This window comes from Hyla sarda, chromosome 1 (assembly GCF_029499605.1).
Source record: "Hyla sarda isolate aHylSar1 chromosome 1, aHylSar1.hap1, whole genome shotgun sequence".
NCBI lineage: Eukaryota > Metazoa > Chordata > Amphibia > Anura > Hylidae > Hyla > Hyla sarda.
The window spans coordinates 129,287,021-129,301,416 of NC_079189.1; the positions used below are offsets into that span (position 1 = coordinate 129,287,021).

General features: G+C 45.1%; 1 protein-coding gene across 7 annotated transcripts in view; it reads left to right on the plus strand.

Annotated features, from left to right (window-relative positions):
- The window catches only part of TMEM192 (transmembrane protein 192), a 113,230-nt gene that overhangs the window by 56,083 nt on the left and 42,751 nt on the right, over positions 1 to 14,396 (plus strand). For 3 of the 7 annotated variants that reach the window (XM_056561288.1, XM_056561293.1, XM_056561257.1), the window contains exons 2-3: positions 4,718 to 4,874; positions 11,564 to 11,710. In XM_056561288.1, coding sequence (XP_056417263.1) covers positions 4,718 to 4,874; positions 11,564 to 11,710 — 304 coding nt within the window. Of the gene's footprint in view, positions 1 to 973; positions 1,124 to 1,548; positions 1,575 to 4,717; positions 4,875 to 11,563; positions 11,711 to 14,396 lie in introns of those variants that run through there. The other 4 variants (XM_056561302.1, XM_056561313.1, XM_056561267.1 and 1 more) reach the window with 3 other exon arrangements.

Genomic DNA, 14,396 nt, shown 5'->3' on the forward strand with positions numbered 1-14,396 from the left:
AGCATTTTACGTCCACATATGGGGTATTTCCGTACTCAGGAGAAAATACATTTTGGGGGTCGTTCTTTCCTTTTACCTCTTTAAAAGAATGGGGCAACACCAGCATGTTAGTATACATTTTTTTTTTTTTTTTTTTTTTTTTTAACAATAACATGCTGGTGTAGACCCCAACTTTACCTTTTCATTAGAGGCAAAAGAAGAGAGAGCCCACCAACATTTGCTAGGCAATTTCTCTTGAGTACGAAAATACCCCATATGTGACACTAAACTGTTGCCTTGAAATACGACAGGGCTCCGAAGTGAGAGAGTACCATGTGCATTTGAGACCTAAATTAGGGATTTGCATAGGGACTGACCCTGATGCAAGCATTACACTTGCCCCCTATACCAAAAAATACCCTGCAGGAGTGTTTCCCAAACAGGATGCTTTCAGTATCGACTGTCCAGGCATGCTTAGAGTTTTGCAACAACTGGAGGCTCCGTTTTAGAAAAAGTGCCATACAAGGCATTTCTCATTTTTATTGGGGGGGGGTTGTATATGTACATGTAGTGTTTTTAGGTTACATTCCCCCAGGCGAGGGTTCACGGCAAGTTTCCTGCTGGGAGTTTGAGCTGCAGCGGAAAATATGCTGCATCTCAAACTTGCAGCGAGAAACTCACTGTAAACCCCCGCCCGTGTGAATGTACCCTGGGGGGAACCTCCAGCTTTTACAAACTGTGTTTTGCAACCAGTGTGCCTCCAGCTGTTGCATAGCTATAACTCCCAGCATGCATGGACAGCCAAAGGGCATGCTGGGAGTTATAGCTATGCAACAGCTGGAGGCACACTGGTTGCAAAACACAGTTTGTTACTACCACTGTGCCTCCAGCTGTTGCATGACTACAACCCCCAGCATGCACAAACTACCAAAGGGCATGCTTGGAGTTGTAGTTGTGCCTTCTGCTGTTGCATAACAACAACTGCCAACAACTCCCTTGTGCATGCTGGGAGTTGTTGGTAAACAGCAGGAGGCACAGTCTTACCACCTGCTGCTGCGCTCTGCAGAGCCGCCTGCCGCCGTCGACTCCGCTCCTGGGGCCCCGATCCCACCACCGATGCCAGGGATAAGGGGCCCCACGCCAGGTACAGACTCCCGCTACCCGCTCTTGACTTCCAGAATAGGGGTGGAGCGGGTACTGTTAGGGACACCCCCATAGCAGGAGTCCTGATTCGTCGGCTGCTACCTGCCAAGGAATCAGGATGATCGTGTGGTAGCACCAGTACCACCTCACTAATGCTGCTAAAGGGTCACCAGGGACGCGATTGACCTGAATTGATCTGCGATTTGCGCCGACATGGGGGGGGGGGGTGTGTGTGGTGGTGGGGGGCAGGGGTTCTCCCGGCAAGATAAGACATGAGCCTTGTCCTGGAGATCATGAGGGGGGTCCCAGCAGTTGGATTCCTCAGGATCAGACACTTTGGGGTACTCTGGCTATGCAAAATGTATCCCCTATCTTGTCAGTCTCCCCTAAGTTTTTTTCTTTTTCTTCTCTACTTTTTTTTCACAGTCATCAAATCTGCAGCAAATTATGATGTAAGTGTACCTAAGCTGTATAGTATGAGAACCATATGAGAATCAAGTTTTAGGTGGCTTTACAAAGTGCTTAGTTTATTAACTCTTTTTCATTCGGATAGGCCATTAATATTAGGTGAGGCTTAAAGGGGCTGCTACACTCTCATGTGAGCGATGCAGCCTCTTTACTTCAGTTATAAGCTCTGAGGGAGAGCTAACAAAACCTGTGCAGAGGAAAAGTGGGACAGTTGCCCATAGCAACCAATCAGTTAGCTTCTTTCATTTTTAAAAAGCCTATGAAAAAGTGATGTGGTTGCTATGGACAACTGCACCACATTTCCTATGCACAAGTTTTGCCTTGGAGCACATGACTGGCAAACAGACTCACCCAAGTGTACAAGGGAAGTTACACACTCTGGTCACTTTAATGAGAAGTCAATGATGTGTCTGTAATGCAGTGTTTCCCAAGCAGGGTGCATCCAACTGTTGCAAAACTTCAACTTAGCATGCTGGGAGTTGTAGTTTTGCAACAGCTGTAGTCACCGTGGTTGGGAAACACTGCTGTAATGAATAGAATGGGAACAAGCATAACCTGCTTCAAGTTGTGGTGACATTGAGTAATGGTCATGTGGTTCAGAGAGGAAACCGAATGGAGCCGATAACTGGCTAATGGGCCACAGAAAAAAAAAGTTTGCTCATAGTTCTTTAAACAAACAAAAAGAAAGTGTGTACACACTCACCGTAAGGAACGTGTCGAGATGCTCTGGGGACCGGGTCATGGGTAACGGGATCCTAGGATGGACGCATGATGATAGCGCTCAGAGGCAACACCGGCAGTTTTGCACGTGAGTACGTGCTTCTTCCGTCCTCCTGGAGCATCTCAACACATTCCTTGCGGTGAGTGCGTACACCCTTTTTCTTTTTGTTTGCATATTGATTCTTTATCTTAGTGTATGCACCCCGCAGATGTCATTGATATAGGATCGCCAAGGCTGACTGCTAATCACTATCTGTGTATTGATGTGGATTCCGTTCAGTGTGCCTTCCCATTTCCTTTTTGATGTTATATCATAGTTCTTTAAAAGTGAATGTATTGCGCGTATATATATATATAATATAAAATCAGGGATGTGGAATTTCTATTGCCAGACGCCCAGGACAAGCAGTTTTGGGCACCGGGCAGGTGAATTTGTCCGGCCCTTAGCCCGAGCAGGGCCGGACCTGACAAGTCGCCCGGACCTCTGCAGTCTGTATGGAGGGGAGATGAGAAGCTGTGTATTTGTCTTCTCTCCCCCTGCTCTGCAGACGTGCGGGGGGAGATGAGGGGGCGTGGCTTATTGCTCCCCGTGCAGATCTGCGTCCTCTGCCTTCACTCCCCCTAGCTGTAGTTTCGGAGAGCTGAGGGGAGGAGGCACGTCTGCTCGGGGAGATGCATGCGGCGCTCACAGGGGAGTATGGAGCGGGCTTGGGACTCCTGCCCGCTCCATACTCTGCAGCCCCCGGCTGTTCTCAGTAGCCGGAGGCCGCCGCTAATAGCCAGCATGCGGCGATCGCCGCGGCTGGCTATTAACCGTTTAGATCGCCGCTGTCAAAGCTGACAGCGGCGTCTAAAGGGACATGTGAATGCTCCCTGGTGGGCTAGTAGGGTGGATCGCCCCTCCCCCCCGCAGCATGATCGCGGGCGGGCGATCCACTATAGAGGTAGCCGAAGGGCTTACCACTCTATCCTGCTGTCCGGCTCTGTCATTGATAGATCCTGGCTGAACTAGGCTCTATCAATGGATCACAGAGCACACAGATTAATAGAGTTCAATAGAACACTATTCATCTGTCTGAGGAATCTAATGTGTTAAAAAAAAAAAAATTTTTATAAAAGTTTGAAAGACACACATTAACCCAGTGGTCTTCAAACTGTGGCCCTCCAGATGTTACAAAACTACAATTCCCAGCATGCCAGGACAGCCGTTGGCTGTCCGGGCATGCTGGGAGTTGTAGTTTTGCAACATCTGGAGGGCCACAGTTTGAAGACCACTGGGTTAACCCCTTCCATGTTAAAAGTTCAAATCACCCCCTTTTCCTATATAAAAACATGTAAACATATTTGGTATCGCTTCGTGCGTAATTGTACAACCTATTAAAATATATAATTATGTATCCTGTACGGTAAATGTAAAAAAAATATATCAGAAAAAAAAGTAAAAAGCTATTAAAAAGTCAGATCAATACCAAAATGGTACCGATACAAAAAACAGATTATGGCGCAAAAAATAAAGCTACAGGGGTTAAAAAATGGCAATTAAAAAATTAGAAAAAGTCCAGAATAAGTAAAACATGACGTAAACGATACAAATCTGGTATCGCTGTAATCAGGCGCCTGAAGTATAAAACTAACATGTTACCTCAACCACAAGGTAAATGGCGCAGAAAAGAAAACCACCAAATCTGCAAAAATATCTTTTGCTATTTCAATTTCACTTCCCTAAATATATATATATATATATATATATATATATATATATATATATATATATATATATATATATATATATATATATATATATATAATATATTTTTTTTTTTTGGGTTCGGAGAATATGTTATTGAATAATTAAAAGGTATTATTATAGTAGGTAGTTATGGCTATTATAGGGCGAGGAGGAAAAAATCAGAGCATAAAAGTGAAAATTGGCCGGACAAGTGGATCGTCATGAGGGACAAGTAGATTTTGCTCCATTTTAGTCCCGTGGACAAGTAGTTTTTTGTAAAATTTCCACACCCCTGTTATGTGTGTATTTTCTGATTACACATTACATAATATTAACCCCTTCACGACCACCGACTTAAATGTACATCCTGGCTTGGCGGGACTTCCCGCACCAGGACGTACATTTACGTCCGGTGTATGACCGCGAGCATTGGAAGGGTGCTCGCGTCATACACGGCAGGTTCTGCTGCTAGCAGCCGGGGACCCGCCCGTAATGGCCGACATCCGCGATCCCGCGGATGTCCGCCATTAACCCCTCAGATGCCGTGATCAATACAGATCACGGCATCTGCGGCATTGCGGTACACACCGCAAGGAACGTCCTTAAGGTAAAAATGGGCTTGGTCATTAAGGGGTTAAACAATATAACATTAAAAAATTTGTATTTTTGTTCCTGCAGCTATTGCCTGTGTGTCTCTGTGAAGAGACCAAATACAGGAAGTGTGGGTGGACAAGCAGGGCTCTGTGCCCTGAGGACAAGCAGGTGTGGTGGCCCAGTACAGGAGTTGCACCCCTTTACCCTTGCTGTCCCGTTAGGCAGCCTCCATATATATTCTGTAAGTGCCTGTGTTGTATAGTGTATTGTATATAAAATGCTATGCCTTTTATTAAGACCTGTTGTCATGTGATTGTAACCCAGGAAGGTACCAGTGACATGTGACTTATGGGACCCCTCAGAGTCTCCCCCATATAAGCCCTGGGTGGAACCTCTGCTCTGTCTCTCTTCCTGCTTAGCTGAGATGCAGTAAGGTCAAGTCCTGTAAGAGGGTGCCTGGAGTCCAGAGGAGGCCTAAAGTCTACCATGCAGCCACATATCCACAAGTCCACTACCCCCCAGGTCCAAGTCAAAACCTGGTAAGCTACAAACTGGGTATAGTCTGTCATAGTCAGTCCAAGTCAATCTATTTCAAGTCAGCATGGCTGTGCATCAAATTGCCCGCATCCACCATAAGTCACAGCAAGCCCTGTGGTCTCTGGTGTCACTTGTCACCTCCATGGACCTAGCCAAGCTGTATAGACTGTTACATCTGTCTGACTCAGTAAAGCTGCCATTGTTCTGGAACTTGGCATTGGAGTCATTATTTGCCCCCATGCCTAGCCCAGGATCCAGCAGCCTACCTTCGGGTGGTGAAGCTGTTACACCATGCCCTGGCGTCACGAAAACAAGGGATTAATGCCATCTTCCCATAGGGTAATTCCATCTGCCCTGCATCACACCCTCACCACAAAGGGTTCTGTTCTGTGAGGACAAGCAGGGCTCTGTACAATGAGGCTCTGTGACACACTCCTGGCTGATAGTTCAGGATGATTGACAAGCCAGGAGCCTGCACAGAGCCCTGCGTGTCCTGCCCTCACTTTCTGTATTTAGACTCCTCACAGAGACAAACAGGCAATAGCTACAAGGACAGCATTGTCCTTGTAGCTAATGGTATTATCTACATTCATATAAAAGTTACACCTCAAATACAGTTTAGTTTATATTCTGTTGGGAGAGAACATCCGGAGTTTTCCCATGCACTACATGGTTCTTAATGTTGGTCCTTTACCATAGCAGAACGCTAGTTAATATCTAACTCTGTTTTGACTGTTGTGTTACCTGATGACAAATTGAATTTTCCTAAAAAACTAGTTTGAGCGGTCCGCTCTGGATTTAGCAAAAGCATTACCATGTGTAAAAGGTCTGTGCAGTGCAGAAAGAACATTCTAGAGTTCAGTATACAGTTAATAATGCCAGCTCTGTTTAATCTCGGCACCACAATGTTATCAGATGCATCCCCAAGATAGGGTGACCTTTTCCAAATGTGTGGTAAATGGGGATTGCTCCTTTCATTGTTATTTATTGCTCTGAGATGCCAGAATAATTTCCAGTAAATCACATACGTGGATATTCTAGCATTTATAACATGTCTTCTCACAATTTATTTTTGCTCTGTGAAGATGACTGATTGGTCTCAGCCATGTAATGTATGCAATACAAATGAGTCACTATGTGTGAGAAACCTGAGAGTTGCTCATGAGCGCTCTGACAGCTGTGATACATTTCTGACACTTGTATACTTGAACATTTTTATTTAGTGTTTTACATTTATGTAGCACAATGATAAAGAATGGCACAGGTACTTAGGTGCATATGGTACAAGCGTATGCCCTGTTTTACCACCAACAACACTCAGCAAGATTTCAGGGTATTTACTGTAAACTAAGGTCCTCATACACTTAAAGGGGTAATCCAGCATAAGGTGATTTTAGTACGTACCTGGCAGACAGTAATGGATATGCTTAGGAAGGATCTGCGCTTGTCTTGGGCTAAATAGCTATGCTGTGAGATTACCATAACACTGTCGCTAGCTTTTTGTGAACTTGTATTTCCTGTTTTCAGTTTTCTTGTTTGCCTACAAATCCCATGTTTCCTTTTTCCTTCTTACCACACATCAGCCACCCCACCCATTGAAACATAAATGGGCTGCAGACCTGTGGTTTTCAATCAGGGTGCCTTCAGTTGTTGCATTACTTGCAGATTGCTCTCTCCACCCATTGAAGCAGACAGGCTCCCTGTCATCAGCTGACTAGTGAGTCAGGTCTCGACCGCATTGCAAGCTGGGAAAAATCTGAGACAACAGTCATTTTGTATGCTGTTAAAAATAAATATTGGGGTGAAAATCACAGAAGAATTGTGAGAAAACCATCGCACACAGGTAAAGACACTATATTATGAACTACACTAACTTTACAGCCCCTGTAGCAAAGTCAAATATAAAAAAAAATTCCTGGAATACCCCTTTAAGTGAACTGTCTGCTCCAATGTGTATGAGGGCTTCTAGACTCTCCCTTTGGACGATGATATCAGGGAAGAAGGGTTAGCTCTGTTGGATTTTAACCACCAGACCTTTTTTTTTTTTTTTTCCGGGAGCTAAGCCACAACCAAAGTTGTCTGCAGCAGCTTACCTCTCATTTGGCCAAGCCGGACTTTAAAGAGGTACTCCGCCCCTAGACATCTTATCCCCTATCCAAAGGGGATAAGATGTCTGATTGCGGGGGACCCGCGCAATCTTGGCTGCGGCACCCCAGACATCTGGTGCACGGAGCTATCTTCGCTCCGTGCCGGATGACTGGTGATGCGGGGCGGAGGCTCATGACTTCATGGCCATGCCCCCTCAATGCAAGTCTATGGGAGGGGGTGTGACGAGGTGGCGAGGCCATGACGTCAAAAGTGGGCGCTGGACACTGGCCTCCGGAGCTACACCCGACGCTCTACACGATTGCCGGGTGCAGCAGGGAGATCACGGGGGTCCCCAGCCGTGGGATCCCCATGCTCAGACGTCTTATCCAAAGGATAGGGGATAAGATGTCTAGGGACAGAGTACCCCTTTAATGTGGGGTGCAGATATGATCGATAGCTTTTTAGACAATAACTAGTGAGGGCATATGAGCACCTTTTTAGTATTCCATTTTCTTTCAACCAGTTATTTCTGGCAGCACCTAATCTGCAAATCTGCCATCTTAACTATGGAACAGGCACCACTATTTTTATTATGTTGACGTTGCCTGGAAAATTAGCACATGGATCCCCTAGTTTATCTAAAAGGTATGTTCACATTTTGAAATTAAATCCACTTTAAATAAATTTCATACATTTGAATGGGGTTTCTGCAGAATGTGCATGAGTTTTTACGAACCTTATTTGGTGATATGGGACAGCCACAGACATTTCTGCAACAAATCTGCTGCAGGTAAGTGTACTGTAGAGCACAGCTAGTACATATAGAAAGTGACTCGAGATTACTGAAGACCTCTGTCTGTGGGAATTTTCAGGAATAATAGCTGTGGGTTACTTGTGAGCCTGCTTTGTTTTTTGAAGTCCTTAAAGGGTAGCTCCCACCATCCATTTTTTCTTTCTTTCTGTTCCTGCCTATTGCCCATCTCTCCCTAACCCCCTCCCTCCCTTTACATTTTTTTTTTACTATATTAAAATCCCTTTTTGTCTGCCTGGTAGTGTGCTCACTACCAAGCAGACTTCCCCAGCAGGCACCACGTCACTGATGCCTGCTGGGGCCGGCACTTCCGCCCTTAGCTCACTATACAGGGTGCCTCCAGCTGTTTCACCACTACAACTCCCAGCTTGCCCTGACATCTACTGGCTGTCAGGGCATTCTGGGAGTTGTAGTGGTGAAACAGCTGGATGCACCCTGTGGTGAAAACAATAACTTTATTAGCGCAGCAGTGCTACTTCGGGAGCAGCAGCGGCGGCGGCGGCGCTCTCCCGAACCCAGCTTCTCCCACCCCATTTGTCCAGTGGTGAAGACTTACCGGAGGATCAATGAGCTGCCTCCGGACAGGGTAACGGCCTCCGGACAGGGTAACGGGGGCGGGCGGGAGCTGGCCAATGCGCGCAGCCCCAGCTATCAGCGTGCTCGCTCTCGTCTGTCTGATTGACAGGCGCGAGCGAGCACCGCAGTGACTGGATTTCGACTCATTGCCAGGCTGAAATGACTCAAAATCCAGTAGTGACGTCACTGCAGAATGCATTCGGCAACTAGGAGGGCGACCCCTAGTGGCCGAATTTAAAAGTGATTTTAAACTTGTTTAAAATCACTTTTTTTTAAATTAAAGTATATTAGATATGTTGTAATACTTAAGTACTACAACATATCAATTTTTAGATTTCATGACAGTGCCCATTTAAAGGGGTACTCCGGTGAAAACCTTTTTTCTTTTAAATCAACTGGTGGCAGAAAGTTAAACATATTTGTAAATTCCTTCTATTAAAAAATCTTAATCCTTCCAGTGCTTATTAGCTGCTGAATGCTACAGAGGAAATTCCTTTCTTTTTGGAACACTGATGACATCACGAGCACAGTGCTCTCTGCTGACATCTCTGTCCATTTTAGCAACCATGCATAGCAGATGTATGCTAAGGGCAGCATGGTGGCTCAGTGGTTAGCACTGCTGCCTTGCAGTGCTGGGGACTTGGGTTCAAATCCCACTAAGGACAACAATAAATAAAGCGTTATTATTATTATAATAACGTCAGCAGAGAGAACTGTGCTCGTGATGTCATCAGAGAGCATTCCAAAAAGAAAATAATTTTCTCTGTAGTATTCAGCAGCTAATAAGTACAGGAAGGATTAAGATTTTTTAATAGAAGTAATTTACAAATATGTTTAACTTTCTGCCACCAGTTGATTTAAAAGAAAAAAGGTTTTCACCAGAGTATCCTTTAAGAGTGGTGGACAAGGGGATTTTAGTGTTCTCGCTGCTGTTATTGATCCCCAGAGAGTACCCTTCATGGTGCAGCTATTACTTACTGTTTTCATTTCAGGGGGCATAACCAGAGATGGGCTGTATACACACACAGGCACTTCCCTTACTACTTTGACCAATAACAGGAGAGCACCTGCTCGCAAGTCCTGCCCCTCTTTGCTGTGCTCGACTGTAGTGCACTAGAATAAACAAGTTAGCACTATGTCGGGAAATTACATACAGTACAGCACTACAGACAACAGTGCTGGATCCCATCAAGGAAGGCTGACTATAATGATGATGGTTAAAGGAGGGGAGGGGGATTACTTTCAGGAAGGCAGCACTTGCCCATATCTTTTATGGGTGAAGAGAGATAAGTGGAAAGCCTTGATTTGCCTTTCATGCATCATGTTCTATCTTTTTGTGAAATGGATATTTCTGTTGGAAATCCCATAATTCATTTTGTGTAAGTGTGAGGTCACTTTTCTCCCTCCCACACATCAGCCACCCCACCCATTGAAGCACAGGTGTTCTGCCTTTCTTGCTTTGCTGTGAACAACAGACCAGTGTTTTCTCACCAGGGTGCCTCCAGCTGTTGTAAAACTACAGTTCACTGCCGAATGATCTTTTCCACCCCGCAGTTACTCCACCCGTTGAAGCAGACAGGCTTCCTGTCATCACCTGACTAGTGATGTAATGTCTTGGGCCGCACTGCAACCTGGGAAAACTTGAGACAACACTCATTTTGTATGTACATTGGGGCAAAAATCACATAAGAATTGCGAGACCATCATGAAACACAGGCACAGACACTATATTATGAACTACACTAACTTTAAAGTCCCTGTATCGTAGTCAAATAAAAAAAATAAAATAAAAAAAAAAATCTTGGAATACCCCTTAAAGCTTCATACAGCGTCATTTCCGACCGAAATTCCTGCGTGGCATTCCCTTCGTAAATTCCTTAGTGTGAACCCTAACAGACAGTGGACAACAGATTGTAGGAAAGAGAGACACCTAGTGGCCAAGACTGATACGTTTCTTTGTTGGAGTGAGGAGTTCTTTTTGTCTAAAGAAGTGATTTACATATACACTAGGAATCAGAGAGGTAGCTTGAAATGATAGTGATCATGTTTAGCATTGGTCGTGAAACAACATGAAGAATTCAAGTGACATCGTAATTGCCAGCTATATCAAAAACCTGATAGGAGAACTGTATTGCAAAAACGTGATGTGAACCCAGCCTTAGAAAAACAGAGCTGTTTTTTTTTTTTTTTTTTTTCATTATTTGTATATTTTTTCATTTTTTTTTTCTTCAAGAGACAGCCCCACAGTTGTCCTCAGGTTGTGTATGGTATTGAAGTTGTAATACGATACACAACAAGTGTGATTGTGTTTTTGGAGAAAATTAGCTCAGTTTTTCTAGTCTTACACAACCCTTTAATGGTCTAAAGCCTAGGGGGGAGATTTATCAAAACCCTTCCAGAGGAAAAGTTGCTGAGTTGCCCCTAGCAACCAATCAGATCGCTTCTCTAATTTTTCAGTGGCCTTTTCAAAAATTAAAGCAGCGATCTGATTGGTTGCTATGGGCAACTCAGCAACTTTTCCTCTGGATGGGTTTTGATAAATCTCCCCCTAGGTCTCTAAACTATGGACCTTCAGCTGTTGCAGAACTACAACTCCCAGCATGCCCGAACAGCAAACTGTTGTCCGACCATTCTAGGAGTCCTAGTTTTGCAACATCTGGAGGTCCTCAGTTTGGAGACCACTGGTCTAGAGTGAACTATATTGGTTGGGGTATTATATTGTATGCCCATGTGCTTTATGAAGACTTCTACAAGGTCCATGGGGTGAAATCTATAAACCTTTTAAAAAATATAAAGATTTTTTTTTACACTTACAACTAAAGGCCTTACTCGCCTTTATGGTATTATTGCTACAGTATCTTTCAGTGGTCGGTCACTGACCGGTAATAATCCTCTGATCACCTTCTGTTCTAATGCAGAGTTCTGGAGAGCTGACCCAGAGCGCAGATGATGATTGTTTACTGGATGCCCCTCTCCTGCCGTCACAGAAACTGCAGGCGGAAATCCGGCCAACGTTCCACCCCGTCCCTACTGTCAGTGTTGGCATTCTCCTTCTGCTAATACAGGTAATGTAATAAACAATATTGCATATACTCAAAGGCGATACAAATTGTTGGTGTTATAAGACAGGTTGAAGGTCACCAGCTGTCAACCATATTAGCAGTTAGGTTATGGCTACATGGCAACTTTTTTGGGTTTGGCTTATAAGTTGCTGCAACCTGAGAGAATTTGAAGGGGTTGTTCCGAACGGTGAGTTCAGGCTGCAGGGGTCGTGACGTCACGTCACGCCCCCTCAATGCAAGTCTATGGGAGGGGGCATACGCCCCCTCCCATAGACTTGCATTGAGGGGGCGTGGTGTGACGTCACAAAGGGCGTGGAGTTACGACCCCCGCAGCCTGTACCCAGCATTCGAAACAAAATGTTCCGAATGCTGGGGCAATGGAGTACCCCTTTAATGGAGACTGCAGTCAACCATATTAGCAGTTAGGTTATGGCTACATGGCAACTTTTTTGTTTTGGCCTAAAAGTTACTGCAACCTGAGAGAATTTAAGGGGGTACTCCACTGCCCCAGCGTTCGGAACATTTTTGTTCCGAACGCTGGGTGCAGGCTGCGGGGGTCGTGATGTCTCGCCCCCTCAATGCAAGTCTATGGGAGGGGGCGTACATCCCCTCCCATAGACTTGCATTGAAGGGGCATGGTGTGACGTCACGAAGAGTGTGGACATGACGTCACGACCCCCGCAGCCTGTACCCAGCATTCAGAACAAAATGTTCCGAATGCTGGGACAATGGAGTACCCCTTTTAATGGGTTTTCCAGGAATAAAAATGCAGAGCTAATTTCTTCAAACAAAATAACACCACACCTGTCCTGTTTGTGGTATTGCAACTCTTCTCTATTGACTTCAATGTAACGGCGTGGCAATACCACATAAAACCGGAGGACAGGTGTGGTGTAGTTTTTTGAAAAAATCGGCTCTGTTGTTGTTTTCCTGAATAACTCCTTTAATTTCAGTGCACTCTACTGTTTTAGCTGTGTAAGAAGGCCCAACAGTTTGAAGCATTTTTCAAGTAGCATCTTACTGGAGACTGCAGCCACCGATCCTTCTTGGCTCACCTACGTTGGGTCTGGTTTATGGCTTGAATAAAGGTTACAATAGAAAACTGTTGCTATCACCATTGTTTCAAATAACTTCATGCGCTTCACTGTATTATGTTTTTATAACAGTAGTAAATGTGACATCTGCTGGTCACGGTGTGGTATTGCAGGCAACCAGTAAGAATTATTTAGGCAACCTACTACATAGAGTGTTTTGAAGAAATTGTTTGGGATATGTTTCTCAAGAATCACAATATAGCCGCTACATTTATTGAAAAAGGGGGAGTATAGCTGGTATTATATAGACAGACTTTTGACCAACGTGAGTTGTTCAATGAATGCCAAATACAAAAATCTCGATCGTCGTGTGGGCAGGCCCCTTACTTCTATTGTTTGTTGGCTGCATATCCTTTATTACACAGGGCAGTGTGCATCTGACATCTGAGGATTTTTGTAACAGGTAAAAACCGTGGGATCAGCTGATGTTTGTTTGCTTTTATTGGCTGATCGCTTGGCCTATTAGGCTGTGTTCACACGTTAAAGGGGTATTCCTATGCTAGACATCTTATCCCCTATCCAAAGGATAAGGGATAAGATGTCTGATTGAGGGGGTACCGCTGCCGGGGCCCCCCACGATCTCCCGCAGCACCCGGCATTCTAAACAAACACCAGGTTCCTGCGGCAATGGTCGTGACGTTACGGCCCACACACCCTTGTGATGCCACGTGCCCTCCAATCATGTCTATGGGAGGGGGCGTGTCGGCCGACACGCCCCCTCCCATACACATGAATGGAGGGGGTGTGGCGTGACGTCATGAGGGGCTGTGATGTCACGACCTCCGTCTCTTAACTAAATGTTCAGAATGCTGGAGCACCAGAGTACCCCTTTAAGGCTAAATTGCATTATCATAGACAAAAATCTCTTTAAAAAATTGTGTGATTATGCAAATCGCTGTAAAATGCTAAATTTTTACCACAATTTTGGTCATTCGCTACGGTACCACTAATTAGCCGCACCATGTGAACACACCCTTACGAGGGGCAATCATCAGCTTGTTCAGCTTATAGTCCCCCAATGTAATAAGGCCCCTAAGTTACTATTACCACTGAACAACAATTTCCAACATTTGTTGTTTCCAGTGTTGTTTTTTTGCACTAGATTAAAGGGGTACTCCAGCTCTAAGACATCTTATCCCCTATCCAAAGGATAGCCGCTGGGGACCCCCGTGATCTTCCACGCTGCACCCTGTTAGAATCAGCCCCGGAGCGTGCTCGCTCCGGGTCTGATTACTGGCGATCACGGGGACGGAGCATAGTGACGTCAAGGCTCCGCCCCCGTGTGACGTCACGCTCGCCCCCTCAATGCAAGCCTCTGGGAGGGTGAGTGACAGCTTTAAGAGCCCATTCACTCCACGGAATATCTCCCAGCAAAAACTCTGGGAAGATATCCTGTATGCAGCATCGGCTAGGACATGTGCCATCTCCATGTTATGCATTTCCAAGCGGATTCTGCCCAAAAAATTTACATCGCTTAAATTTGAATTCCTGTTGTGTGCACAGTGTAGCAGAATAGCATTGACAGCACTGCAGCAGAATAAATCCTGTTGTGGAGAAGAGGGGTTTCACCCTGTTACTGCCTTATTCTGATATTC